The 27,884-nt window shown below is 60.0% G+C and overlaps 1 protein-coding gene across 4 annotated transcripts; it reads right to left on the bottom strand.

The window, feature by feature from the left end:
• Positions 1 to 66: 66 nt before the first annotated feature.
• ABCA7 (ATP binding cassette subfamily A member 7) lies at positions 67 to 27,778 on the bottom strand. 4 transcript variants are annotated; one of them, XM_007994563.3, is made up of 48 exons: positions 27,654 to 27,778; positions 27,118 to 27,254; positions 26,417 to 26,619; positions 26,241 to 26,334; positions 25,874 to 26,015; positions 25,670 to 25,782; positions 25,449 to 25,531; positions 25,022 to 25,102; positions 24,599 to 24,809; positions 24,377 to 24,516; positions 24,077 to 24,193; positions 23,175 to 23,342; positions 22,681 to 22,910; positions 21,518 to 21,694; positions 20,927 to 21,149; positions 20,574 to 20,795; positions 20,298 to 20,499; positions 18,975 to 19,085; positions 18,540 to 18,711; positions 17,367 to 17,498; positions 17,125 to 17,264; positions 16,842 to 16,979; positions 16,302 to 16,486; positions 16,142 to 16,214; positions 14,468 to 14,670; positions 14,160 to 14,208; positions 13,887 to 13,991; positions 13,650 to 13,804; positions 13,297 to 13,421; positions 13,113 to 13,211; positions 12,641 to 12,895; positions 12,050 to 12,082; positions 10,129 to 10,306; positions 9,872 to 10,041; positions 9,300 to 9,477; positions 8,955 to 9,070; positions 8,046 to 8,190; positions 7,835 to 7,958; positions 6,723 to 6,852; positions 6,530 to 6,650; positions 6,385 to 6,447; positions 3,459 to 3,565; positions 3,035 to 3,176; positions 1,971 to 2,105; positions 1,786 to 1,889; positions 1,393 to 1,485; positions 483 to 723; positions 67 to 384 (listed from the first exon to the last, which is right to left on the bottom strand). In XM_007994563.3, exons 3-48 carry the CDS (start codon positions 26,480 to 26,482, stop codon positions 229 to 231), a joined length of 6,447 nt encoding a protein of 2,148 aa, XP_007992754.3. In that variant the 5' UTR covers positions 26,483 to 26,619; positions 27,118 to 27,254; positions 27,654 to 27,778; the 3' UTR covers positions 67 to 228. The 4 variants fall into 4 exon arrangements, with proteins under 4 accessions (XP_007992754.3, XP_007992755.3, XP_007992756.3 ...); XM_007994564.3 differs by having other exon boundaries at positions 27,109 to 27,254; XM_007994565.3 differs by having other exon boundaries at positions 27,118 to 27,248; positions 27,654 to 27,753.
• Between the last annotated feature and the right edge of the window lie 106 nt (positions 27,779 to 27,884).

Here is a 27,884-nt window from a genome sequence, read left to right on the forward strand (position 1 = left end):
GGGCCAGCCATATCCACCCACATGTGCAGGCAGCTGTGTGGACATGTATGCAGCCTGGCGCAAGAACACACATGCACATGGTTTCACCACCACCGTTTCTCTCCAGCCTTCTCTTTATTTTCTCCAGGGCACCAGCCCCTCTGCCAGCCTAAGTCCAGGGCGCCTGGGCACTCTACCCTGCCCTTGCCATTCCCAGGGCCTCCCCGCGGCCCTGCAGGGGAGGGAGGCTCAGAGCACAGTCTCCTCAGTGCTAGGGTCATCGAGAAACTGGCTGATGCCTTTGGGGCGCTGCAGGCCTGGCGCGGGGTCCACTCCCACTCCTGCCTCCTTGTGCTCCTCTGCGTCCTCGTCCTTCCCCTGGTCCTCGGAGAAGTACAAGAATACCTGGCGGTGGGCGGCCCAGAGGGGACAAGAGGGGCGGTCAGCCCACGGGCCTGGCCCCCAGCCTGCTTTCCCCAGCCCGACCCCGGCCCCGTGATCACCTCCTCCAGCATCGTCTGGCTCACAGAAAAGTCCTCCACGCCGTGCTCTGCGCCATGCACCGCCAGCACTCCAAAGACGCGCGCCAGGGCGCAGCGCCCTCCCGGCGGCAGCTGGAAGCGCAGGCGGCATCCGTGTGCCTCGCGCAGCTCCGCCCCAGGGAACTTGGCCGCCACGAAGGCCGCTGCCGGCTGGGACCTCTCGGCGGGAACCCGCAGGGTCAGTGTGTGGCCGGCCGCGAATCTGCAGTGAGTGGGGCCGGGGCCACCGGATAGGGCCTTTCCCAGGTCCCACCCCAGCTCACCCTCCAGCCCGTACTACTCTCCGGCCCCACCCCATACTTGTACCTATGTTAGTGATCAAGTGGTCCTCCCACCTCAGTCCCCCCACCCCCACCCGCGTAGCTGAGACCACAGGCACACACCCCCATGTCCAGCTAATTAATTTTTTATAGAGATGGGGTCTCCCTAGGTTGCCCAGGCTGCTCTCGAAGCTATCACTCCACTTGACTCCTCTTTGGGACACTCCTCTTTTGCCTTTGCAACCTACCCCCACCCACACAATAAATACCCCCACCCACTTTCCTATGGCCCCGCCCACTAACCGGCCCTCCCCTAACTCCACCCATCAACCCACCCTCACCTCTCCAGGCTGCACGTTCTCCAGCGCACACCTGGTTATGTGTTCCGAGTCCACCCAGAGACCCCGGCTCACGCCTCCTGGTCCTGCGCCCTGAGCACACCCCAGCCTGTCTCGCCCCCTCACTCACCCCTGCAGGACAATCTAAAGCCCTGGCCATCTCTCCAGTCGACGCCAAACTTTCCTCACCTGGCCCTACGTCTGGCCTCTCCCCTGAACCCACCTACGTGCCCACCCTCACCCCACACCTGCCTGGAGGCCCCGCTCGCTTACCTGCCCTTGAGATGTTGCGGGCTGCCCAGGCAGCAGAACCGCCCATTCACCATGATGGCCAGGCGCGAGCAGAGCGCTTCACACTCCTCCATGCTGTCGAGACCCGGCACCACGAGCTCTGTTGAGGCCTGGGCCACCTGTGCCTAGCGCCACACTGCCTGCTTCCCCGGGCCTGGACCACCCTTCCGGTGTGAACGTCTCCCCACCCTTCCCCAGAGCGTTCTCATCCTGGCGCCGCGTCCCACCTCTGTGTGTCCTTACACCCCGGGTCCTGGCGCCCTCGCCCCACCAGGGCCAGGACCCCCCCCATCCCCTGTGGCCTTGTGCTTTGGGGATCTCTCTCCAGGCCTGGATCGCCTTAACCACAGCCCAGGATATCCGCGCCCGGCGCACCTGTGGGAGGTGAGCATCACTGAACGGCCCTCCCGCACCACGGCCAAAAGGCTGTTCCAAAGGAAGCGCCGCGCGCTGGGGTCCATGCCTGTGGTCGGTTCATCCTGGGGAGCAAGGAAAGTCCCATAAGTAAGGCCCCGCCTCCGTCACAGGCCCCACCCCACCCCGGCACCGCCCCCACGCACCAGAAACACCACGGCTGGGTCCCCAACCAGTGCAACGGCCGTCGCCAGCTTGCGTTTGTTCCCTCCGCTGTAGGTGCCTGCAGGCCGGTCTGCGTACCATGAGAGTCCCAGGCGCGCTAGGCCCGAGCCAGCAGTCTGTGGGGTGGGGCCAAAGTGGGCATGGGACTCATACTGATGACTACGGGGCAGGGCCACAGTGTGGCGGGGCCAGCACTGAGTGTGGAGCAGGGGCACAGTGGGCATGGGGCAGGGCAAATGTGAGAATGGGACAGAGCCATAGTGTTATGGGGGCAGCGTGAGTATGGGGTGGGGCCTTGGTGTGGGTGGAGCTGGGATGGGTATGGAGCTGGGCTATGGAATGGGTGGAGCCAGCATGGGTATGGGGTGGGGCCATGGTGTGGGTGGAGCCAGCATGAGTGTGGGGTGTGGCCATGGTGTGGGTGGAGCCAACATGGGTATGGGATAGAGCCATAGTGTGGGTGGAGCCAGCATGGGTATGGGGCGGGGCCATGGTGTGGGTGGGGCCAGCATGAGTGTGGGGCGGGTCCATGGTGTGGGTGGAGCCAGCAGGGGTATGGGGCCAGGCTGGAGAGGGCATGGGGTGGGACAGGGTGAGGGTGGGGCAGGCCAGGGCAAAGCCAGGACCCCCAAGCAGATAGACAAGACAGTGAAAGGGCTGCAAACTGGGAACGGCCAGAGTGAGAAGCTGACAGTGAACCCAGCGAGAAAGGTGTGAAGCCCTAGGAGGGAGGCGGAAGAGGAGCAAGTGGGCAGGGCCACAGCAGGAAGACGCAGGGAGAGAGGGGCAACGTGCAGCGGAAGAAAGGGTCCGTGGACCAATGAGAATGTCGGAACTTGGTGGGGCGGGACAAAGAGGCGGGCTAGCCAAATCCCTATTGGACCAGGATGGGTGACGGAGGCATGAGGGAAGGAAGCACGATCTGGGGGCAGGGGCAGGGGTGGAGCCAAGGCGAGAGTGTGCAGGATTGGGCCAGGCTTTAGGGGCACGGCCTGAGTCGGGTGGGCCTTGGGAGGTGAGAGCAGTGGAGGCAGAGTGGACTCACCTGGGCAACCTGGGTCTCCGGGACACCGCGCAGGCGCGCAAACAGCTCCAGGTGCTCACGGCCAGTCAGCAGCTCAAAGATGGCATCGGATTGAGGGCAGTAGCCCATGCTGAGGTGTGCAGCACCGGGTTCCTGGGCCACGCTGGGGTGGGGATGCAGGGGACTCAGAGAGCTGGCTAGTCCCTGACCATACTAGTGGCTAACACAGGGGTCTCAGGGCCTACTCATCCAGGGCCACGATGGTAAGGGACAGGGGTGTCTCAGGGCGTGGTCCTCGTGTGGGATGTAGGGGTGCACGCGTCCCAGAGACCATGCAGGTGTGGGGCCATGAGCCCAGTCCATGCACGGGAGGTGGAGGGATGGGGAACAACAAGGACGTCAGGGCCAACCCTGCCCCATCCCGACCCTCCCTGGTGCCCCTCACCTGTGGCCTGCCAGCACAGCCTCGCCCCCGCTGGCCAATGTGTCCCCAGTCACCATGCGAAACGTGGACGTTTTCCCAGCTCCGTTCACGCCCAGCAGCCCAAAACACTGCAGGGATGCCCACAGATGGTGTTCAGTGAGGCCTCAGGCCCTGGTTCCAGCACCTCTGATTTCTTTTTTTTTTGAGACCAAGTTTTGCTCTTGTTTCCCAGGCTGGAGTGCAGTGGTGCGATCTTGGCTCACTGCAACCTCTGCCTCCCGGGTTCAAGCAGTTCTCCTGCTTCAGCTTCCCAAGTAGCTGGGGCTACAGGCACGTGCCACCACGCCCAGCTAATTGTTGTATTTTTTTTTTTTAGTAGAGACGGGGTTTCACCATGTTGGTTAGTATGGTCTCGATCTCTTGACCTCGTGATCCGCCTGCCTCGGCCTCCTAAAGTGCTGCTGGGATTACAGGCGTGAGCCACCGTGCCCAGCCTCTTTTTTTCTTTTTGTTTTTTTATGAGACGTAGTCTTGCTTTGTCACCCAAGCTGAAGGGCAATGGCGCGATCTCGGCTCACTGCAACCTCCGTCTCCCAGGTTCAAGCAATTCTCCTGCCTCAGGCTCCAGAGTAGCTGGGACTACAGGCGTGCACCACCAAGCCCAGCTAATTTTTTGTATTTTTTAGTAGAGATGGGGTTTTGGCATGTTGACTAGGCTGGTCTCGAACTCCTGATCTCAAGTGATCCTCCCACCTTGGCCTTCCAAAGTGCTAGGGTTACAGGTGTGAGCCACCATGCCCGGCCTCAGCACCTCTGATTTCTGAGTGTCCACATGGAGGGCCGTGTTTGGGGCCCCAGGGGAGCTGGGCAGATATTGGGGTATGTAGCGAGGCATAAAGCTGTTGCTTAGCAGGGAATGGCTTTTGGCACACAGTGGGTCCCCCATAAAAGCTGTATGCAGCAAGTGTTCAACAAATATCAGGGCATAAGCTTTCCATATGTTTCCTGGCATACTGTGTGTACTTAGGCTGGGTACACAGTCAGCCCAAGGTGGAGACGTTGGCCAGCACACAGTAGGGGCTTAGTAACGATATACTGTTGGCCAGGCCTGGTGGCTCACACCTGTAACCCCAGCTCTTTGGGAAGCCAAGGCGGGCAGATCACTTGAGGTCAGGAGTTCAAGATCAGCCTGGCCAACATGGTGAAACCGCCATCGGTACTAAAAATACAAAAATTAGCCGGGTGTGGTGGCGCATACCTGTAATCCCAGCTACTCAGGAGGCTGAGGCAGGAGAATTGCCTGAACCCGGGAGGCAGAAGTTGCAGTGACCTGAGATCACACCACTGCAGCCTGGTGGCAGAGCAAGACTTTGTCTCAAAAAAAAAAAAAAAAAAAAAAAAGGCCAGGTGTGGTGGCTCACACCTGTGATCCCAGCACTTTAGGAGGCCAAGGTGGGTGGATCATTTGAGGTGAAGTGCAAGACCAGCCTGGTCAACATGGTGAAACCCCGTCTCTGCTAAAAATACAAAAATTAGCTGGGCATGGTGGTGTGTGCCTGTGGTCCCAGCTACTCGGGAGGCTGAGGCTGGAAAATTGCTTGAACCCAGGAGGCAGAGGTTACAGTGAGCCAAGATTGCACCATGGCACACCAGGCTGGGTGACAGCAAGACTCCATCTCAAAAGAAATATATATATATTATATATATATATATATATATATATATATAAATTCCTATTTATATTTTATATTTTTATATATTTACATATACTTATTATATATATTTATATATCTATAAATCCCATATATATATACACACACACACACACATACTGCAATGTGTGCTAACAGCACTTGTTTGCAGATGTGTACCAGCCCTAGTAGATGGCCAATAAGTGGCACACAGCAAATAAATTTGCACATAGTTCAAGGGTGCTTGAATGTGAACAAAGCAGGTGCCTGATAAATGTTGGCTGTGACAAGTGCTTGATATAGATGTGTATATAATAGGGGTCCAATAAATTCTATTGGTATTTGATAAACGTTGATGGACACAAAAGTATTCAGTACACCTCTTTAGTGAGCACAGTGTGTGTTTAATAGATGTAAGCAGGCAGTAGGTGCTTCATGAGGTTTGCTGGCTCAAAATAAATGCACAGACCAGCCGCGGTGGCTCACACCTGTAATCCCAGCACTGTGGGAGGCTGAGGCGGGCGGATCACGAGGTCAGGAGATCGAGACCATCCTGGCTAACACAGTGAAATTCCGCCTCTACTAAACATACAAAAATTAGCTGGGCGTGGTGGCGGGCGCCTGTAGTCCCAGCTACTTGGGAGCCTGAGGCAGGAGAATGGCATGAACCCGGGAGGCAGAGCTTGCAGTGAGCCGAGATCGTGCCACTGCACTCCAGCCTGGGTGACAGAGCAAGACTCTATCTCTAAAAAATAATAATAATAAATAAGGCCAGGCGCGGTGGCTCATGCCTGTAATCCCAGCACTTTGGGAGGCCAAGGTGGGTGGATCACAAGGTCAGAAGATCGAGACCATCCCGGCTAACACAGTGAAATCCCGTCTCTACTAAAAATACAAAAATTAGCCAGGCGTGGTGGCGGGCGCCTGTAGTGCCAGCTACTTGGGAGGCTGAGGCAGGAAATGGCGTGAACCCAGGAGGTGGAGCTTGCAGTGAGCCGAGATGGTGCCACTGCACTCCAGGGTGGGTGACAGAGTGAGACTCTGTCTCAAAAAAATAAATAAAATAAAATAAAATAAAAATAGGAGCACAAATATTGGCACACAGTAGGTGCCCAATAAAAGGTGGTGGATGCACAGTAGTTGCTCAATAAAGGTCCGTGGGCACATAGTAGGTGTTCAGTAAAGGATGATGGGGAGGGCACGCAGTAGGGCAGCCTCTCACTTTCCCTGCACCAGGCCTCCACCCCTGGACTCACCTCACCAGGGGGGATCCCCAGGCACAAACGGTCAACAGCTGGCATCCTCTGCCCATGGTATACCTGGAAGAGTGCAGGTCCTTCAGAAAGGTGAGTGGGCCAGTGGGAGCCCCCCCAACCCAGCAGTCAACCTGGCCACACCTACCTTGGTCAAGTTCCTCAGCACCAACACATCTCCCTGGGTGGCTCCTCGGACCACCCGCTCCCGTTCACGGGCTACATCCTCATCCTCCAATCCCAGGGGTGGCAGGGACCTCACCTTGGGTCTGGGGACAGAACATTTGTGGGCCTAAAGTAGGTCCTTGGCCCCTGCCACCCTCTCTGTAGACCTGACTAACTCTGGCAGGAGTTGGCTTCGGTGCTGCAGCAGTAGCGTGAAGAGAAGGAAGATGGGCCCCTGTATCACCATGGCCAAGAGGTTCTTGCCAACCACCTCCCAGCGCAGGGGTGACTGGAACTGCCTGTCTCCTGTGGAGATAGAAAGGAGGGACTGGGTCCATGAGAGTCTTGGTTTCTGGCCCCTTCTCCGTCCATGTCACTCTGGATTTTTTTTTTTTTTTTTGGAGACTTTGAGACAGAGTCTTGCTTTGTCGCCCAGGCTGGAGTGCAATGGCATGATCTCGGCTCACTGCAAGCTCCGCCTCCCGAGTTCACGCCATTCTCCTGCCTCAGCCTCCAAGTAGCTGGGACTACAGGTGCTGCCACCACGCCCGGCTAATTTTTTGTATTTTTTAGTAGAGACGGGGTTTCACCGTGTTAGCCAGGATGGTCTCGATCTCCTGACCTCGTGATCTGCCCGCCTCGGCCTCCCAAAGTGCTGGGATTACAGGCGTGAGCCACCACGCCCAGCCTCACTCTGGATTCTTAAGGGAAAGGAACACAAATTGGATTGGTCACTCAGCTGGAGTCTAATTGGCATAGAAAAGAGAAGTTTTATCACCTTCCTTAATTAGAGGCTTAGGCCTCTTGTGATGCAATCTAAGACAGAATTAGCTTTATATGGCTGCTTTCTTTTTTTTTTTTTTGAGAAGGAGTCTCGCTGTGTCGCCCAGACTGCAGTGCAGTGGTGTGATCTCGGCTCACTGCAAGCTCCGCCTCCCGGGTTCATGCCATTCTCCCGCCTCAGCCTCTGAGTAGCTGGGACTACAGGTGCGCACCACCATGCCCGGCTAATTTTTTGTATTGTTAGTAGAGATGGGTTTTCACCATGTTAGCCAGGGTGGTCTCAATCTCCTGACCTTGTGATCCGCCCACCACAGCCTTCCAAAGTGCTGGGATTACAATATGGCTGCTTTCTTGTACCTCCAACTTGGCCCAATCTTGCGGCCACCTAAGAATCCTGGCTGTCTCCCTGGCGGGGCTGTTTGTCTCCACTGTGTATAATTAACTCTAGGTCTCCAAGGGTGCTAGCTATCTGTAGCCATGGCCCCACCTGAGAGGAAGTTCTCACCCAAGCGCTCAAAGGCATCAGCCATGGCCTGGTTCCGCACCATGTCGATGAGCCCCCGGCCCAAGCAGAAGTGGGGGAAGATAAGGAAGACCTGTTTCAAGATCCGGCTCACCTCCTGCAGCTTCTGCTCAAGGGCAGGAAGAGAGATGTTGGTTAGGGGCTGAGTCCAACAACCCAACCCAGCCCAAGCCCCAGCCTCATGGTGCCCCACCTGATCAGAGAAGAGCTCAAGCACAAAGGTGGCCATACTTCCATTGATGCCAATAAAGAGGTTTATGCAGGTGAGTACCACATAGGCCGTGCTGGGCACGGAGAAGAAGAAGGAGGCTGGGTACATGAGCGGTGTGATCGACCAGCTGAAGGGACAATAGGAGTCACTGGAGTAACTACTCAGACTGAGAAGCCCTGAGAGGAATAAAAATCTCCATTCCCATCTTCTCTGCCTTAGACCTCGACATTTTCACCCAAAGCACATTTCTGGGTTTTTTTTTTTTCTTTCTCTTTCTCTCTTTCTTTCTATTTTTTTATTTTTTGAGATCAAGTCTCACTCTTTCGCCCAGGCTGGAGTGCAGTGGTGCGATCTTGGCTTGCTGCAAGCTCCGCCACCTGGGTTCACGCCATTCTCCTGCCTCAGCCTCCCGAGTAGCTGGGACTATAGGTGCCCGCCACCACGCCTGGCTAATTTTTTTATATTTTTAGTAGAGACGGGGTTTCATCGTGTTAGCCAGAATGGTCTCCATCTCCTGACTTTGTGATTCGCCTGCCTCAGCCTTCCAAAGTACTGGGATTACAGGCATAAGCCACCATGCCCAGCCCTTTCTTTCTTTTTAGAGGTTGGTCTCTCTATGTTGCCCTCCTGACTTCAAGCAGTCCTCCTGCCTCAGCCTCCCAAAGTGCTGGGATTACAGGCATGGGCTGCCTTAAACCTCTATTGGTATGAGTCAGGACAAGATGAGCTTTTAAGGCCACTGTGGCACACCGCTGAATTGGATCACACGTGGTATCACCCCAGACCTCCATATCCTCTCCTTGGGAGCTGCTGCAGAGTTCTTTCAGCAGCATTGATAGGGAAGGCAGTAAGGGGCAGTAAGAATAGTCCCTGAGGGACTGGGGTCCTCACCCATACAGTAGTAGCAACAGCAGGAGAGCAGGCAGGTTGGCAGGGGCCACATATGCCCTCTGCTGGAAGGCCAGAAAGATGAGCACCACGATGCACGCTGGCACCAAATAGTTACACTGTATTGGAGATGGCAGTTACCTTTATAAGTGTGAAGGGGTGAGGACTACCACCCTCAGCCCTATTCCCACCCTGACCTCCTTGCTTTTTGAGAAGGAGGACACAAAGTCTCCCACAATCCTTAAGACTTTACCCAGGCCATCTTGGACAAGCCCCTGCCTAGAAGGAGCCAGACAGGGCAGTGGCAAGCAGTGGCTGGGCCCCCACCCATCCAAGCAGCCCCCGCACCATGTCCCAGAGAAAGTTGCCTAGCCAGTAGAGGGTGGGGGACAGGCCCCCCATGAGCTGCAGGTGCTTGGCTCGGGTGACTCGCTCCTCAATGAGGACAAGAGTGAAGCTGGCCGGGACGAAGGACATGGCAAAGACCACACAGATGGAGACGAGGACATCCACCGAGGAGGCCATCCTGGAGGTGAGGACATGAGGGCTATTGTAGGGTGAGGGCGCATGGGTTGCTCAGAGCAGAGCTGAACACGCCATTGATGGGACGAAGGTCTATGGGGCAGTCAGCAGTGGCAGAGATGGTGGGGGCAATTTAGGGATGACAGTGCCTGGGATTTGGCAGCAGAGGTTGTACAGGTCTCAAGACAGGATAAAGGTTGGTGGGACGAGGATGTGTTGGGGAGGCTGGGGACCGTGGAGCCTGAGGAGGTCCGATTTCTCTGGCTTAGGGAGCAGAGGAACAGTTTCTGTCCCCCATTTATAAAGCAAGAGTATGTCAGGATTGAAATCCAGCTCCCACCACCTCAAACGACAGAGAAACGGAGACAGGGTAGGACATGAAGGGCAGAGGGACTCACAGTGCGGCCTCAGACAGCTGCTCCTTGGTGAGGTTCAAGGGGTGGTTGAGTGTGGTGATGCTGTGGGTGCGGCGGGCCGGGCCTGGGGGCAGGTGAGCACGGAGGAGTGCGTTGTTGGCTCGGTTGACAAAGGCCACCATGGAGTGCCAACCTTTGTTGTTGAACCAGATCTGGGTGGGGGCCAAGGTCATAGGGTCAGGGCAATGGGGTTGGACCCTGCTGTGACAGGACGCCCACCTGTCACCCCCAGTTCCCACCTTGAGGCTGTCCTGAGAATCCAGGCTGTGAGCCCAGGCTGTGAGGTTATTCAGGACACGGTCGAGGGCCCCGCCAGGCAGGGGGCTCAGCAGCGCCCACAACTCCTCCACTGAGTGGCCTAACTCTTGGCCCGAGGGCAGGCTTGGGTCTCGGCCCCCCAGCGAGAATCCTCCGTACCTATGGGGCCATGCAGGCAGGGAAGGGGAGCTGAGGGCCGGGGGGCTGGGAGAGCTCCCAGGGGCCATGCAGGCAGGGAAGGGGAGCTGAGGGCCAGGGGGCTGGGAGAGCTCCCAGGGGCCATGCAGGCAGGGAAGGGGAGCTGAGGGCCAGGGGGCTGGGAGAGCTCCCAGGGGCCATGCAGGCAGGGAAGGGGAGCTGAGGGCCGGGGGCTGGGAGAGCTTCCAGGGGCCATGCAGGCAGGGAAGGGGAGCTGAGGGCCGGGGGGCTGGGAGAGCTCCCAGGGGCCATGCAGGCAGGGAAGGGGAGCTGAGGGCCGGGGGCTGGGAGAGCTTCCAGGGGCCATGCAGGCAGGGAAGGGGAGCTGAGGGCCGGGGGGCTGGGAGAGCTCCCAGGGGCCATGCAGGCAGGGAAGGGGAGCTGAGGGCCGGGGGCTGGGAGAGCTCCCAGGGGCCATGCAGGCAGGGAAGGGGAGCTGAGGGCCGGGGGCTGGGAGAGCTCCCAGGGGCCATGCAGGCAGGGAAGGGGAGCTGAGGGCCGGGGGGCTGGGAGAGCTCCCAGGGGCCATGCAGGCAGGGAAGGGGAGCTGAGGGCCGGGGGCTGGGAGAGCTCCCAGGGGCCATGCAGGCAGGGAAGGGGAGCTGAGGGCCAGGGGGCTGGGAGAGCTCCCAGGGGGCAGGCAGGGAAGGGGAGCTGAGGGCCAGGGGGCTGGGAGAGCTCCCAGGGGGCCATGCAGGCAGGGAAGGGGAGCTGAGGGCCGGGGGCTGGGAGAGCTCCCAGGGGCCATGCAGGCAGGGAAGGGGAGCTGAGGGCCGGGGGGCTGGGAGAGCTCCCAGGGGGGCCATGCAGGCAGGGAAGGGGAGCTGAGGGCCGGGGGCTGGGAGAGCTCCCAGGGGCCATGCAGGCAGGGAAGGGGAGCTGAGGGCCGGGGGCTGGGAGAGCTCCCAGGGGCCATGCAGGCAGGGAAGGGGAGCTGAGGGCCGGGGGGCTGGGAGAGCTCCCAGGGGGGCCATGCAGGCAGGGAAGGGGAGCTGAGGGCCGGGGGCTGGGAGAGCTCCCAGGGGCCATGCAGGCAGGGAAGGGGAGCTGAGGGCCGGGGGCTGGGAGAGCTCCCAGGGGCCATGCAGGCAGGGAAGGGGAGCTGAGGGCCGGGGGCTGGGAGAGCTCCCAGGGGGGCCATGCAGGCAGGGAAGGGGAGCTGAGGGCCGGGGGCTGGGAGAGCTCCCAGGGGCCATGCAGGCAGGGAAGGGGAGCTGAGGGCCGGGGGCTGGGAGAGCTCCCAGGGGCCATGCAGGCAGGGAAGGGGAGCTGAGGGCCGGGGGGCTGGGAGAGCTCCCAGGGGCCATGCAGGCAGGGAAGGGGAGCTGAGGGCCGGGGGGCTGGGAGAGCTCCCAGGGGGCAGGCAGAGGGCACGGGAGGGGAGCTGAGGGCCAGGGGGCTGGGAGAGCTCCCAGGGGCCATGCAGGCAGGGAAGGGGAGCTGAGGGCCGGGGGCTGGGAGAGCTCCCAGGGGCCATGCAGGCAGGGAAGGGGAGCTGAGGGCCGGGGGGCTGGGAGAGCTCCCAGGGGCAGGCAGAGGGCACGGGAGGGGAGCTGAGGGCCAGGGGGCTGGGAGAGCTCCCAGGGGCCATGCAGGCAGGGAAGGGGAGCTGAGGGCCGGGGGGCTGGGAGAGCTCCCAGGGGGCAGGCAGAGGGCACGGGAGTGGAACTGGGGCAGGGGACCCCAAGCTAGACCCCTCCTCACCTGACCTCATTCACCCACTTCTTAGTCTTCAGGCTGTGGGAGAGACAGACAGAGACACAGGCAGAGACAGGGATGTGGGACAGAGAGAAATGGTGACAGGGGCCTGCAGAGTCAAGGGTGGGACAAAAAGAGAAAAGAAGGCCGGGCGCGGTGGCTCCCGCCTGTAATCCCAGCACTTTGGGAGGCCAAGGCAGGTGGATCATCTGAGGTCAGGAGTTCAAGACCAGCCTGGCAACACGGTGAAACCCCGTCTCTACTAAAAATACAAAAATTAGCCAGGTGCACTGGCACATGCCTGCAGTCCTAGCTACTTGGGAGGCTGAGGCAGGAGAATTGCTTGAACCTGGGAGGTGGAGGTTGCAGTGAGCTGAGATCACGCCTCTGCACTCCAGCCTGGGCGACAGAGGGAGACTCCATCTCAAAAAAAAAAAAAAAAAAAAAAAAAGAGGAGAGGAGACCCCCAGCCCAGAGCCCCAGCCCCCCAGGCTGGGCATCCAACCTCTCCACCTCCTCCCCCAGGACCACACCAGCCCCACCAACCCAAGGACCCATGCTATAGCCAGGGAAACTGAGTCCCGGGGCATGGCTCACCCCTGGCGCACCAGGCGCGGGTAGGTCTTGACCAGGAAGTCAGATAGGTTCCGGCCCGTCAGGTTCTGAATCACTTCCCCGGAGCTGGTCACTGCCTGGGGCGGAGGGGGACCACCAGCTGCAGCCGGGCAGTCGGGCAACAGGCGCCGGGCGCCGGGCCGGCTACACTGGCAGTCTGGGGAAGGAGACTCTGGCGTCCAGTTGCCACTGGCCAAGACCTTGGCCACTTCAGCAGGAACTTCTGGCGCCGAGAACCTGCAGACAATGGGTTGTGCACACTCAGGGGCCCGGCAGCGTCAAGGTGCGGGACTGTGGGCACCCAGCTTCTGGGGGCTCCTGGAGACAGAGGCTCCCAGCTCCCAGGTGGGCACAGGGGATGCTTCGGGTGCCCCCTGAGGCCCCTCGGCCAGGGACCAGATGGGAAAACTCAGGCCAGAGAGGGGCAAGGTCCAGGCCAACGAGATGCCCTCACCTGTTGGAGCTATTCTGCACGGAGGGCTCCTCCAATCCTGCCTCCTGCAGCAGTGCCTCGAGCAGCCGGGCACGTCCAGGGTCCCCTGGGGCGTCCTCGCTGTGTGTGAGGGGAGATGGAGGGTCAGGGCTGTACCCCCAGATCCTTAGTCTTCCTGCCACCAGCCCCTTCCTTCTGCACCCACCTGAAGAAAGACACCTGAGCACCGTACATGGTGGGACTGAGCCGCAGGGCCGGGTAGTGCCCGAAAGGAGGCACGATGAGGCTGAACACAAGGGCCAGGCCCACAAAGAGGGCAGGCAGCACGATCTGGGGGACCAGCCCATCAGCTGCTGCTTCCACCCACCTTCCAGGCTTGCTTGCCCCTGTCCCTGCTCATGCTCTACAACCACCCATGGCTCCCCAGTGCCCTCAATAAATGTGCTCTGGGTTGGGAATACACACGAGGGTAAGGGTTTGAATTAGACCACTGAGTGGATGGCCAGGGTAGGGAACTCAGGGACTCCCATGCGACTCCCTGGTGCTGGCCCCCCTCACCTGCGCGAACAGGCCGCGACGGCTGCGGCGGGCAAGCAGAAAGCGCTTGAGAAGCAGGGCCTGGAGCTGCTGGCGGGTCAGTGCCCAGCCCTGTACCCGGCCCACGGTGTCTGGCCCAGAGCCCTGCAGGGCCTGGGTCTCTGGGGCTGACCCAGCTGTGAGGGATGAGAGGGTCAGTACTCACGCTGCTATGGGTGGGGGGCTGGGAGAACCACAGGGCCACTGGGGAGGACTTACCTGGCTCCCCATTCTCCAGCACTGTCTCTTCCGGTGGCATCTTGAGCCGCAGGGTCACATCTAGGCCAGCAATGCCTGTGCACGGGTGCTGCCCACAGCTGCCATCTGCAGGGCCATCGGGGTCAGGGTCAAAGTTGAGGATCACAGATTGGGGGATCAGAAATCAGGCATAGGGGTAAACGCTATGCCTTGGACCAGACTAAGCCAGGGATGGGGACTTGGTCTCAGTCCCACTCTGGATCGGGGTCAGGGGTCAGGGAGCTGCGGCCGCACCCTCCGTATTTGTGTCTGCAGCATAGTCCTCCACCACCTTCAGGAAGATCTGGGGAGACAAGCGGGGGCTCAGAGCCTGGACACCCACGGGGGGAACTGGGGGCTTATGAGCCCCCCACCCCTCCTACACCATGGGTCCCCCGGACCTTCCCAAGGGACGTCTGAGCTACCAGAGCTCCTCATGTGCCGTCCCTCCTCCCTGAATGTCCTTGCTGCTCATAAACACACTGCTGTTCATCCTTCAAAACACCACCTCCTCCAGGCAGCCCTCCTTCTGGCCCCACCTCACCACCACCCAGGCCTCACACCTCCTCGAGGCTGGTGTCGGAGATCCCGTAGCCAGTGAGGCTCAGCTCTGCCAGCCGCGTGTCTAGCTCTTGGAAGAGTGTGGCGAAGCTGCCGTCATGGGCACCCGTGTAGGGCAGCACCAGCACCAGTTCGTGTGGCAGCTCCTCCACCAGCCGTGTCCCGGGCACCCAGTGCTGCACCAGGGCCAGCAGCTGAGGAGTGCCTGTGTGGACAGAGGGGTGCTTCAGGGAGCCCCAGCTCACGCCCCACCCCAGTCTCCCTGGGGAAGAGGCATTGGTGACCTGTGAAGGGACTGTCCCTGCAGGCAGAGATCAGGGTTAAGAACTTAGGCCAGGCGGGGCACGGTGGCTCAAGCCTGTAATCCCAGCACTTTGGGAGGCCGAGGCGGGCGGATCACGAGATCAGGAGATTGAGACCATCCTGGCTAACACGGTGAAACCCCGTCTCTACTAAAAAATACAAAAAATTAGCCGGGCGTGGTGGCGGGCGCCTGTAGTCCCAGCTACTCGGGAGGCTGAGGCAGGAGAATGGCGTAAACCCGGGAGGCGGAGCTTGCAGTGAGCTGAGATCCGGCCACTGCACTCCAGCCTGGGCGACAGAGCGAGACTCCGTCTCAAAAAAAAAAAAAAAAAAAAGAACTTAGGCCAGGTGCAGTGGCTCACACCTGTAATCCCCGCACTTTGGAGGCTGAGGTCAGGAGTTTGAGACCAGCTTGACCAACATGGTGAAACCCCATTTCTACCAATAATGCAAAAATTAGCCAGGCATGGTGGCACCCATCTGTAACCCCAGCTACTCGGGAGGCTAAGGCAGGAGAAATGCTTGAATCCAGGAGGCAGAGGTTGCAGTGAGCCGAGATGACACCACTGCACTCCAGCCTGGGCAACAGAGCAAGACTCAAAAACAAACAAAAAAAGAACTTGAGGGCAGCGCTGGACCTAGGGTAGGAGGTTGGGGTAGGTTTGTCTCTGGGCTCAGCCCTGGTTGAGTTAAAGGTGGGGTCAGTGTTCAAATTCATCTCATGGTTCAGGCTCAGTCCAGGGATGGGGGGGATTGTCTCAGGTCTGCAACTGCCCTCCTCCTCTCCCTCCCCCTTGTCCTTCTTTTCTTCCCCTTCCCTCTCCCCCTCCCCCTCCCCTCCTCCTCCTACCCCTCCTCTCCCTCCCCCTCATCCTCCTTCTTCTCCCCCTCCCTCTCTCCCCCCTCCCCTCCTCCTTCTCCTCCCCCTCTCCCTTCCTCCTTCTCCTCCCCCTCTTCCTCCTCCTCCTCATTCCCTCCTTCCGTCCCCCTCCCCCTCCTCCTCTCCTTCCTTCTCCTCCCCCTCCTTCTTTCCGTCCCCCTCCCCCTCCCTCCCCCTTGTCCTCCTTCTCCTCCCCCTCCTCCTCCTCCTCCCACTCCCCCTTTTCCTCCTCCTCTCCCTCCCCGTCATCCTCCTCCTTCTGCTCCCCCTCCTCCCCTCTCCCCCTCCTCTCCCTCCTCCTCCCCCTCCTCCTCCTCTTCCTTCTTCTTCCCCTCCCCATCCTCCTCCCCCTCCTCCTCCTTCTCTCCCTCCTCCTCCTCTTCCTTCCCCCCTCCTCCCCCTCTTCTTCCTCCCCCTCCCCCCCCTCCTCCTCAAGTTAAGGCACAGCCACCCCACTGCCCACCCGCTCTGGGTCTCCCACCCCGGCCCTCACCGACTCTGCTGCCCTGGCTGCCGTTCTTCTTTTCCTGCCCGGTGTCCATGCTGCCCTCCATGTCAGTGTCAGCCTGTGGGCAGAGAGGCACCAAGTGACTTGGCCTTCAGGGCTGAATAGAGTCCTGGGGGTCAGGGGTCAGGAGAAGGCTGGTCCCCACCTTCTCATTGGTGGTCAGGGGTAGGCGGGCCTTCACTAGCGTCAGGTAGTAGCCGGAGCCCAGTTGACGACGCAGGAAGAGTGGGGAGCCACAGCAGCACAAGCGACCCCCCGCCACCACAGCCACACGGTCTCCCAGCAGCTCCGCCTCATCCAGGTGGTGGGTGGAAAGGATCAGTGTGCGACCTAGGCATGGGGGACCAACCCACAACTACCATCAGGCCACCGGGTCTTTGCCTGAGCTGGGGCCTCTGCCAGGAGTTCTCTGCCCCATGAAGCAAACTCCTATTCATCCCTCAAAACCTCATCCCCAGAACCTCTTTGTCAGAAACCTTTTCTGGCCCCTTAGGCAGAATCCAGGGGAACCTCTGGCTACCCCCAACTCTTACTGTCTTGGTATTTGAGCAGCAGCCCCTAAATGCCATAGCAAGAAGTGGGGTCCACATGTAGCAAACTCCTACTCATTCCTCAAAACCCCATCCCCAGCACTTCCTTGTCAGAAACCTTTTCTGGCCCCTCAAGCAGAATCCCCAGCTCTTACCTTCTCGGTATTTGAGCAGCAGCTCCCAAATGCCGCGGCGGGAAGCAGGATCCACACCAGCCGTAGGCTCATCCAGGAAAACAACTTGGGAGCCGCCCACAAAGGCAATGGCCACGGACAGCTTCCGTTGCATCCCACCTGGTAGAGATGGGGAAAGGACCTCAGTGTGTTGCACCCAGCCTTGGGCAGGGCCGCCTACCCACGTGGACCTCAATACCTGGCTTCCCCCAGCCCCCCTCCCTGTGAGATTCCCCCAGCCCCCCTCCCTAGGGATTGGGCTCACCAGAGAGGTGGCGAGTCTGCACACTCTGCTTGGAGACCAGCCCCACGTCCTGTAGCAGACGGTCCTGCTCGGGACCCACCGCAGCGGCACTCAGACCCTTCAGCCGCCCATAGAACCAGATGTGCTCACCCACGGTCAGCCTGTGGCCAGTGCACAGAGCAGAGTGACCCACATGGCAGGCAGAGTCCCAGAGGGTGTCCAACCCCTTCCCACCACTGCACTCTGGGCCTGCCGAGACGCACATGTCAAACAACACATTGTACTGAGGACAGATGCCCAGGTGGGGACGGATGGCGGTCATGCTGGAGCGGACGTCGTGGCCCAGGATGAACGCAGAGCCACCACTGGGTGGGAAGAGACCACTCAAGATGGACCTGTGGGCAGAGGGGTCTCAGAGCAGCCCCCTTCACAGAGTGCGTCAACAGTTACAGAGCACCTATTGTTACTTTTTAAATTTTTTTTTGAGACAGAGTCTCGATCTGTCATCCAGGCTGGAGTGCAGTGGGGTGATCTCGGCTCACTGCAAGCTCCGCCTCCCGGGTTCACGCCATTCTCCTGCCTCAGCCTCCTGAATAGCTGGGACTACAGGCACCTGCCACCTCGTCCGGCTAATTTTTTTTGTATTTTAGTAAAGACGAGGTTTCACCGTGTTAGCCGGGATGTTCTCGATCTCCTCACCTCCTGATCCGCCCACTTCAGCCTCCCAAAGTGCTGGGATTACAGGCGTGAGCCACCGCGCCTGGCCTCTTTTAGAACTTTCTAAGAATTTTTTTTTTTTGAGGTGGAGTCTAGCTTTGTCCCCCAGGCTGGAGTGCAGTGGCACGATCTCGGCTCACTGCAAGCTCCGCCTCCCGGGTTCACGCCATTCTCCTGCCTCAGCCTCCTGAGTAGCTGGGACTACAGGCGCCGCCACCCCGCCCAGCTAAGTTTTTGCATTTTTAACAGAGATGGGGTTTCACTGTGTTAGCCAGGATGGTCTGGATCTCCTGACCTCGTGATCCACCCGCCTTGGCCTCCCAAAGTGCTGGGATTACAGGTGTGAGCCACTGCACCCAGCCACAGAACACCTATTAAATGCTACATCCAAAACCCTGTGATAGCCTCATTTTTATTTATTTGTTTATTTTTATTTTTTTGAGATAGAGTCTTGCTCTGTTGCCCAGGCTGGAGTGCAACAGCACAGTCTTGGCTCACTGCAACCTCCGCCTCCCGGGTTCAAGTGATTCTCCTGCCTCAGCCTCCCGAGTAGCTGGGATTATAGGCATGCGCCACTACACCTGGCTTATTTTTGTATTTTTAGTAGAGATGGGGTTTCTCTCCCATTCGGGCGTATGGGAACTTTCTGATCCCTTTCCCATTGAATGGCTAGAGAAGCTGAGGCCCAAGGGAAGGGAAGGAGGGGTGGGGGGGCTCACAGTGTCGTGGTCTTGCCGGCCCCGTTGTGGCCCAGGAAGGCGGTGATGTGGCCCTGGTAGAAGTCCAGGCTGAGTCCCCGCAGGGCTGGCTGCGGGCTGCCAGCAAAGTGCTTCTCCAGTCCGCGAACGGAGACCCCAGGACTCAGGCCAGGTGGTGCCTCCTCCACCAGCACTGCAGAGACGGGATGGACTCAGCCATGGAGGTCATGGGTGTCCCGGTGCCTGCAAGTCCCTTAGAACTAGGCTGTGGAATCCGGGACCTGCTGGGCTGGGGCCTATAAAAGTTGGGGGAGCTTGGGGACAGCAGTGTGTTCAGGGCAGGCGTGAGGGTTGGGGTGTCCAGGTCATTGACATTGGCATCTGTGGAATCTTGTTTTGCGGGGAGAACTGGGCATCTAAGTGGGAAACCAGCTATTAAGCCTTGTAGGGCCTTACCCTTTGGGTCCAGCTGCGTGGGGCACGGGGCTGGACTCTTGGGGGGCCGAGGTCCACACCAGTAGCTCCTCAGAAAGGGAAAATTCCATGGTTCAGGGATCCCATACTGGCCTGGGGGGAGGGGCACTGGTTATCACTTAGCCCACCCCCCGGAATGTACCAGTTTTGTTTTTTGGGTTTTTTTTGTTTTTTTGTTTGAGATGGAGTCTCACTCTGTCCCCAGGCTGGAGTGCAGTGGCACAATTTCTGCTCACTGCAAGCTCCGCCTCCCGGGTTCACACCATTCTCCTGCCTCAGCCTCCTGAGTAGCTGGGACTACAGGCGCCTGCCACCACGCCTGGCTAATTTTTTGTAGAGATGGGGTTTCATCGTGTTAGCCAGGATGGTCTCCATCTCCTGACCTTGTGATCTGCCTGCCTTGGCCTCCCCAAAGTGCTGGGATAACAGGCGGGAACCACCGTGCCTGGCCTTGTTTTTTTTTTTTTTTTGAGACTGAGTTTCACTCTTGTTGCCCAGGCTGGAGTGTAGTGGCTCGATCTTGACTCACCACAACCTCCACCTCCCGGGTTCAAGCAATTCTCCTGCCTCAGCCTTCCTGAGTAGGTGGGATTACAGGCATGCGCCACCACACCTGGCTAATTTTGTATTTTTAGTAGAGATGGGGCTTCTCCATGTTGGTCAGGCTGGTCTCGAAATCCCAACCTCAGGTGATCTGCCTGCCTCAGCCTCCCAAAGTGCTGGGATGACAGGCATGAGCCACCGCATCTGTCCCAGTTTTTTTTGTTTTTTGTTTTTTTTTTTTTTTTTTTTTAGCAGATGGGGGTCTCATTCTGTCGCCCAGGCTGGTATGATCACGGCTTACTGCAGCCGGGACCTCCTAGGCTCAAGTGATCCTCCCATCTCATCCTTCCAAGTAGCTGGGACTACAGGTGCGTGCCACCATGCCCAGTTAACTTTTTGTAGAGATGGAGTCTCACTATGTTGCCCAACCTGGTCTCAAACTCCTGGACTCAAGCGATCCTCCCGCCTCGGCCTCCCAAAGTGCTGGTATTACAAGTGTGAGCTACAGCGCCCAGCGACTGTGCCAGCTTCTGGCCACACACCTGGAATTAGGGCGTCCAGGTGTAGGGGCCAAGAAACCCTACCCACCACCTGCCTCAGGCCACGCCCTTCCAATGCAGCCACCTGCATGCCTGTGCCAGGAAGCCCCGCCTTCTCTCCAAGGGAATAAGTCTCTTGGTACCGCCTGGAGGTCACGCCCCTAGCCCATCCTCCTGCAAAGCAGGTGCGACCTGGCCCAGAGCCCCGTGCCCTATGGCTCACCTGGGCACACAGCTTCCAGGTACCAGGTGGCGAGGCTGTAGAGCGCAGCGTCCAGCAGCAGAAGGCCAGAGACCTGGGCCAGGCTGAAGACGTCTGCTGTGGGCTGGGTGCCCACGTTGTGCCACTGTGCGCCCTCACCCTGCTCCTCCAGCAGCGCCAGGCTCTCGCAGCCGAAGCCGAAGGCCACGGGCGACAGCAGGCTCTGTGGAAAAGCGGGCGGTCAGTGAGCGGCCGAGGCGGGGGGCGTCCCCCACCCACGCCCGACCGGGCTCTCACCGCGGCCACGCGGCCACCCGCCGGCAGCCGGTCCCGCCAAGCCACGCACAGCACGTAGGGCAGATAGAGGGAGAAGTAGGCCAGGCCGCCGCAGGCCGCAGCCAGGTTGGCGCGGGAGAAGAAGGCGCTGAGCAGGAAGCTCTGGGTCACCGTGGCCACGGCGAAGGCCGCCAAGAACAGGAAGACCACGCCCGGGTGGCTGTAGGGGAGGATGTCTCCCAGCTGTGGGAGGCGACGGGAGCTCAGGTCCAGCTACTGGATTGGCCCGGGGGCGCGCACCCACGCGGGGCAGCTTCTGCCTGCCACCCTCCTGCGCACTCATTCTGCAGCTCGGCAGGCCGACGCGCGCCCACCTTGAGCACCAGAACCAGCAGCGCGGCGCTGAGCAGGAAGGGCCCGAGGCAACTGAGGAACCAGCCGAGCCAGAGCACCCCGCGGCTGAGCCCCATGGCGCGCATGGTGTCCCGCAGCCGTGTCTCCTTCTCCCGCACCACGGCCTTCACCGTCAGCGTCACGGAGTAGATCCAGGCCAGCGTCAGGAAGAGCGGCAGCGACCGGCTCAGCACACGCAGGAATCTGGGGTGGCGACGGCTGGGATGGAGGCCAGAGACCCTCCGCAGACTGCCCCCCTCCCCCCACCATCTGGCACGACTGGTTCGTGTCCCGGGATCTCAAGACGAGAAGATTCGCCTCCCTGTTCCTTGGACCCTGATCCAGCCAGCCTCGGGCTCCCAGGCATCAGTGCAGGCCAGGCTCTCCCTGCGCCAGGAGACCCCAGACCCTCAGAGTCCCGTGCTCCTCCCGCTGCAGGTCACGTGGAGTGGTGTAAAGGTGCCAAGTTCGCAGCCTGGACCGCAGGAAGGTTCCCAACGGAGCCTGGGCCCACCCCCACTCCCGGGACCTTCCCGCCACGGGGGACAGCGGGGAGGGGTGCCAGAGCTCACACGTCATCCACATAGCACGGATAGGGCATCTGCTGCAGGTAGAGGCCGGCCCGGGGGGCGGCACCGCTGAGCACGCGGACGGCTGCGCGCTCTACCAGGTCCTGCAGGTACACGAAGCCGCCCCACACGTAGCGCAGGTCGGTCAGGGGGTCCGCAGCTGGGCCAGGGTCCCAAAACCTGCGAGAGGGGCATGGTGGCAGGCTGTAGGGAAGGGCTAGAAACTCTCGGGGCCCCGCCCTGAATAACATTTTTTTCTGAGATTGGGTCTTGCCCTGTTGCCCAGGCTGGAGTGAAGAGCTGCGATCATAGCTCACTGCAGCCGTGACCTCCCGGAGTCAAGCGATCCTCCCACCTCAGCCACCCAAGTCGCCTGGCTAACTTTTTATTTATTTATTTATTTATTTATTTGAGACGGACTCTCGCTCTATTGCCCAGGCTGGAGTGCAGTGCGGCCATTTCGGCTCACTGCAACCTCTGCCTCCCGGGTTCAAGGGATTCTCCTGCTTCAGCCTCCCGTGTAGCTGGGACTACAGGTGCGTGCTACCACGCCCGGCTAATTTTATGTATTTTTTAGTAGAGATGGGGTTTCACCGTATTAGTCAGGATGGTCTCGATCTCCTGACCTCGTGATCCTCCCGCCTCGGCCTCCTAAAGTGCTGGGATTACAGACGTGAGCCACCGCGCCCGGCCCATGGTGGCTAATTTTTAAAGACATTTTTCTTGAGGTTGGTGGGGGTGGCGGGGGGCGGGGGCCTCACTGTATTGCCCGGGCTAGTCTCGAACACCTGTCCTCAAGAGATTCTCCCACCTTGGCCTCCCAAAGTTCTGAGATGACAGGCGGGATCTGCTGTGGTCGGCACCCGGTGCAATTTTAGCTCCACCCTTATTCCAGGGGTGTAAAGATACACCTGGCTCCGCCCACCATTGCCTTCAACCTATACCTGCTCTAATCTTATCCCAGGCCCATGGCCACGCCCCTCATGCACCTAGGCCCCGCCTATCACGGGCCCCTATTGGTCTAAGGAGCCCTGGGCTCTGGCTACTATACCGCTGTTGATACAGCCCAGAGCCTGTCTATCATGGTCTCCAATAGGCTGAATGCTGCCTGGCCCCACCCACCACGCTCTTGGCCCCGCCCAGTCCCCCTCCCGCCCTCGCCTGACCTGTCCCTGATCTTATTGGTCCTGGTGACCACGTCAATGTCCATGCGGATTTTGATGCGCACGTGACCCGGGCCCAGGTCTGGGGTTGGGTGTTCTGTGGGGTCTGAAGAATCCTCAGGTCCCAAGAAGACGACGCCGGCCCAGAATCGATGTTCTGCGAGCAGTTGCAGGGCCCGCGACACCAGGGCTGCCTCTGAGGGTGCCGCCTCCAGCTTGTCCAAGGACAGGCACTGTGGGATGCGGGGTGAGTCCTAGGCGCTGGGGTCTGCCCGCCTCCTAGACCACTCCGCTGCTCCCCCTGGACCTCGGGGCTGTGCCATGTTTTCCCCTCGTAGGCCCAGTGTGGGGCCGGCTCCCTCCTGAGATCTCTACAAATCCCAGGCTCTTACTAGGGCCGGGCCCGCCTCCCTCCCCTTGAGAACACCAGGGTGGGAACCCCAGGGTGGGCCCTGCCTCCACGCTGAAACAGACCCCGCAGGTGGACGGCCCCTCACCTCCGCCACTCGGCCCAGCGTGCCCACCAGGCGCCCCACATCAGCATGTGCGTCCTGCCAGCTGTAGCCACCGCTCCCAGGGTCCAGGAAGGATCGCAGGGCCTCCATGTGGTCCTGGCCTCCAGGCCTGGGCTGCCTTCTTCCTTCGCCCTGCATTTGAAGGAGCCGCTGGGCGGCGCAGGTGAAAGTGAGAGTCTGGATCGGGCGCAGTGGCTCACGCCTGTAATCCCAGCACTTTGGGAGGCCAAGGTGGGCGAATCACCTGAGGCCAGGAGTTCCAGACCAGCCTGGCCAACATGGTCTCTACTAAAAATACAAAAATTAGCTGGGAGCGTTGGCACATGCCTGTAATCCCAGCTACCTGTGAGGCTGAAGCAGGAGAATTGCTTGAATCCGGGAGGCGGAGGTTGCAGTGAGCCAAGATGTTGCCACTGCAGTCCAGCCTGGGCAACAGAGCGAGACTCCATCTCTTTAAAAAAAAAAAAAAGGCCGGGCGCGGTGGCTCAAGCCTGTAATCCCAGCACTTTGGGAGGCCGAGACGGGCGGATCACGAGATCAGGAGATCGAGACTATCCTGGCTAACACGGTGAAACCCCGTCTCTACTAAAAAATACAAAAAACTAGCCGGGCAAGGTGGCGGGCGCCTGTAGTCCCAGCTACTCGGGAGGCTGAGGCAGGAGAATGGCGTAAACCCGGGAGGCGGAGCTTGCAGTGAGCTGAGATCCAGCCACTGCACTCCAGCCTGGGTGACAGAGCAAGACTCCATCTCAAAAAAAAAAAAAAAAAAAAAAACACCACGAACACCAAAGTGGGGTCTGCATGGAGCCCACCTTCCCATCCACCGGGCCCGTCTGCCCTCTCCACCAGGGAGCCACATCTCGCCCCCCCAGCCCGGCACACACCTGCAGCATAGCCACATTGGAACTGTCGTTCATGAAGGTGAAGATCCGGGGTCCCAGGACCTCCCACACCTCCTGGACATCTCTCAGCAGGGCCAGCTCCTCAAAGGTCTGGTTCACCTGCGGACAGCACCCCCTCCACTAATGATCCTTCACACGTGCTGATCTCCCTCCATCAGCTAACTCCTACTTCTTCAAACCCAGTTTCCATGACCCTCTGGCCTGGCTCTGACCCACTGGACTGAGGGTACCGGATGGGCTCTGGCTGCCACCCTCCTGCCCCAGCATCCAGGCTACCCCCACCTGGGCCATGAGCTTCCGGGTAAAAGGTGTATCTGGTGCAAACAGCAGCTTCCCCAGGATGAGAGGCTTCAGGCGTCTCCAGAGCAGGCGGGACAGCGGATGGTTGTCCAGGGCTCCAATCAGCTCTGAGCAGGCGGGGCCTGGGATGGGGGTGCCATGAGGCCCTGCCCCCATGCCCACCGCTCCACTTCCCAGGAGGGGAAACCAAGGTCAGTCACTCACTCAGGCTGCTGTCCGGCAGGGCTGATTCTGGCTCCTGCCTCACCAGCTCCATCAGGTCACTAGCCTCGTACCAGTTGAGGGAGGGGCCCACTGTGCTGCTAGGTCCCCTGGCACTGCAGAGGGCCTCAGACAGCAACTCCAGGGGGCCACCAGTCCCTCGGGGTCTGTGCAGCAGTGCCTGAAGCTCCACCAGGCTAGGCAGCGCCAGGATCTAGAGAGAGGTCACCAGACGGAGCTGGCAGCGATCCCAACTTCAAGCCCTAACCAGGGCAGGGCACTGGGTCAGGGGCAGCCTCTCCCTCTCTTGCTAATTCTCCTGAAGACCCACCCAAGAGAAGTGTCCGGGCTGCCCGAGACCCTTCTGGTACAGGCTGCCTGCCAACGTTGCCTGCATGGGGGTTGAGGATGGGTGGGGCCTCGTACCTCCTGGGCCAGGTCCTCAGCTGCCTCCAACAAGCTCTGCAAGGGCTCCTGGGCTTGGCCCAGTGCCAACCCCAGGGATTCCTGGGGAGAAAGACCACAAGGGTGACAATGACTTTGAGCGCTCATAGGGGTCCAGCGCTCTGGCCAGTTCCCAGGCAGACCATACTATCATAGCCCTCACTTTACAAATAGGGAAACTGAGGCTCTGAGAGACACAGGGACTCATTCGAGATCTCACAGACGAGTCTTCATCACCGGGTCAGACACACTCTGTCTGGGCCCAGACAGGACAAGGAGCATCACTGCAGGGACCAGGGACAGCCTGGATGCCTGGAACGGGAAGTCCTTGGCCTGGGGTGGTGCAGTGCCAGGACATCCCCAGTGCAGTGTCCCAGGAAGTCAGTGTGGTCCCGTCCCCACGCCCTACCGTGCGCAGCAATGACGTCAGCAGCTCCGCGACGTCCAACATAGGTGGTTCCAGTGGAGACTGCTTGGTTGGTTGAGGCCGGGCTGGGGGAGGAGCACACAGGAGCATGGGGCTGGGGGGACGGTGGCCTGAGGCACCCTCCCCCACCCTGTGCCCATTTCATGGCCAGGCAAGTCGCGGCTCAGAGCTCAGCCCTGCCAGAGGCCCCCCGGCCTCCTCACCTGTGCTGGGTGCAGCCCTCAGCATGGCGATCAGCTTCCCCAGGCCAGCCAGCGTCCTGTGGGCACTGGCCCCTCCCAGCACAGTGCGGGCATCGGCTAGCAGCCGGGAGACCCTGGGGACAGAGAGAGGGCAGGAGGCAGGGTTCCGGCAGGCACTGCAGCCCCGCGTTTGCAGGCCGGCCACACCCACTGCCTCTGGCTCACAGGGAATTGTTGAAGTTGCTCAGACGCCCGGGCTCCTCGCCCAGTGTCAGCTGTGGGAAGCAGGTGTTGTTCATGTTACAGATGAGACCCTGTAGCCAGGGCACGGTGCCCGCCGATGGCAGTGGCTTGTTGGGGAAGTGGCCTGTGGGGAGATGCCCGGTGCTGAGGCCCTGTGGACGCTGTCTGACTCCACCCCCATCGGGTCGCCCGGCACTGCTTGTATGCCTCCAGCGACGGAGAGCTCACTCCCATGCCATGTATTGGCGGTGTGGTGAAGGCTCCCTGACATGCACTGGGGATCCCTGTGCTCGGGGGACCCGTCTGCCTTCCCCTACACAGGCAAAGTGCCTGGCCGCTGGGGGCTCACATTCATGGTGCTCCAGGGGCGGGTGGGAGTGGCGAACAGCCACCAGGATGAAGAAGAGGAAGAGAGGCCACAGCAATTCGACCAGAAGCTGGACCTGGGGGAGAATAGGTGGGAGATGGTGGGGGACAGTAGGGGCTGCCGGCCCACCCGGCCCTGGCCGCACGCTGGGGTGTTACCGGCTGTCTCCGGCGATACATGGAATTCTTCCAGAGCAGCAGCATCAGCTGTGTCCAGAAGGCCATGGTGAGACTGGGCGGGGGATGGGACAGAGAGGTCAGGACAACGGTCGGGCTGAAGACGTGCGATGCAGCTGTGGGCAACTCTCTGCCCTTCTCTGAACCTCATTCCTCTATCCCACAGCGCAGCGTTCCTGGAAGCTCTGATTAGAGTCAGGCAAACACTTAGTCACTTGATAAAGGGACTCCGCTACCCCCAGGGGTGGAGTAAACCAATAGGAGCTCAACCCGCAGCCGTCCTCGCATCTCATTGGCTGCCAGGACTGTCGCTCTGCGCAGAGCTGACAGTTGGGGACTTAAAGACCATCCTCTAATCCTCCAGGGACGGAGTTTGGGCTTAGCGCTGTCGTCACCAGGCTGCACCCCAAGCCTCACGTGGAAGCCTCTTCCAGGTCCTGACCCCCAGCCTCCCGCCTGGCCCAGCCCAGGCAAGGGTTCCTTTCCCCCTCACTGTTCTCCAAAAATAACAGCGACGAATATTGGCAGCGCTGGACATTTCACACGCCCAGTGGAAGTGCTAGATATCACCCCACTGTACAGAAGTGGAAACCGAGGCCCAAGAGAGAAAACGCAGGCACCCAGAGAGACAGGCAGTCGCACAGTTGGAGACACGACCCCAGCTCTGCCCACACCTTATGTACCATCATCGCTCAGAAGGACTGCGGGAGCCAGAGGAAGAGTCAGGCGAAGGGGCTGGGATAGAGACTCCTGGAGCCAGCGATTCCTGACCTCTTTACAATGGGCCGGTTCACCGCTGACACAGATGGAGAATCTGAAGCTGACAGAGGGGCAGGAAGTTGCTAAAGGTGACCGGGCCGGAACTGGGACCTCGGACCCAGACCCTTACGCCAGGGTTCTTTCCTTTACATCAAGCGGGACTTAGGATCTGGGGGAGCGGCCTCAGTTTCTCCATTTGTAAAATAGGGCAAGGGAGAGTGCAGTTCTAACGGGGGGGGGGGCTGCAGGTGTGTGATTGGCAAAGGCCCTCTTAAGAGTCCTAGATGTCCGATGCCCTCCTTGAGAATTAGTGGTCGATTCAGCCGCCCTCAACACTCACCGGAAGGAAAGGAAGGGTCAGAGACTGGACCCCCTAATTCCCAGGGAACGTGCATCCCTCCCGGCCCCAACCCCGCATTCTCGAGTCTCGGGGCTTCCTCCCTCTCCGAGTCCTTCTCACCGTTCCAGGGGCTCCCCAGCTCTTGCCGCCTTCCCCCCGCCCAGCAGCAGGCAGGGAGCGCGGCGCCCTTACTTAAGCCAAGTGACCCGAGCTTCCCCGCGCAGTTAGCAGCGCCGGGCCACGCCCTTGCCTCTGCACGCTGCTATTGGGCGGCCTGCCCGTCACTCACGGGACGGCTCTGTCGGAGCTGCGCGAGCCGAGGGAGGAGGCGGGATCGCAGAAGGGCCTCGC

This window comes from Chlorocebus sabaeus, chromosome 6 (genome assembly GCF_047675955.1).
Source record: "Chlorocebus sabaeus isolate Y175 chromosome 6, mChlSab1.0.hap1, whole genome shotgun sequence".
In the NCBI taxonomy this organism is placed as follows: Eukaryota; Metazoa; Chordata; class Mammalia; order Primates; family Cercopithecidae; genus Chlorocebus; species Chlorocebus sabaeus.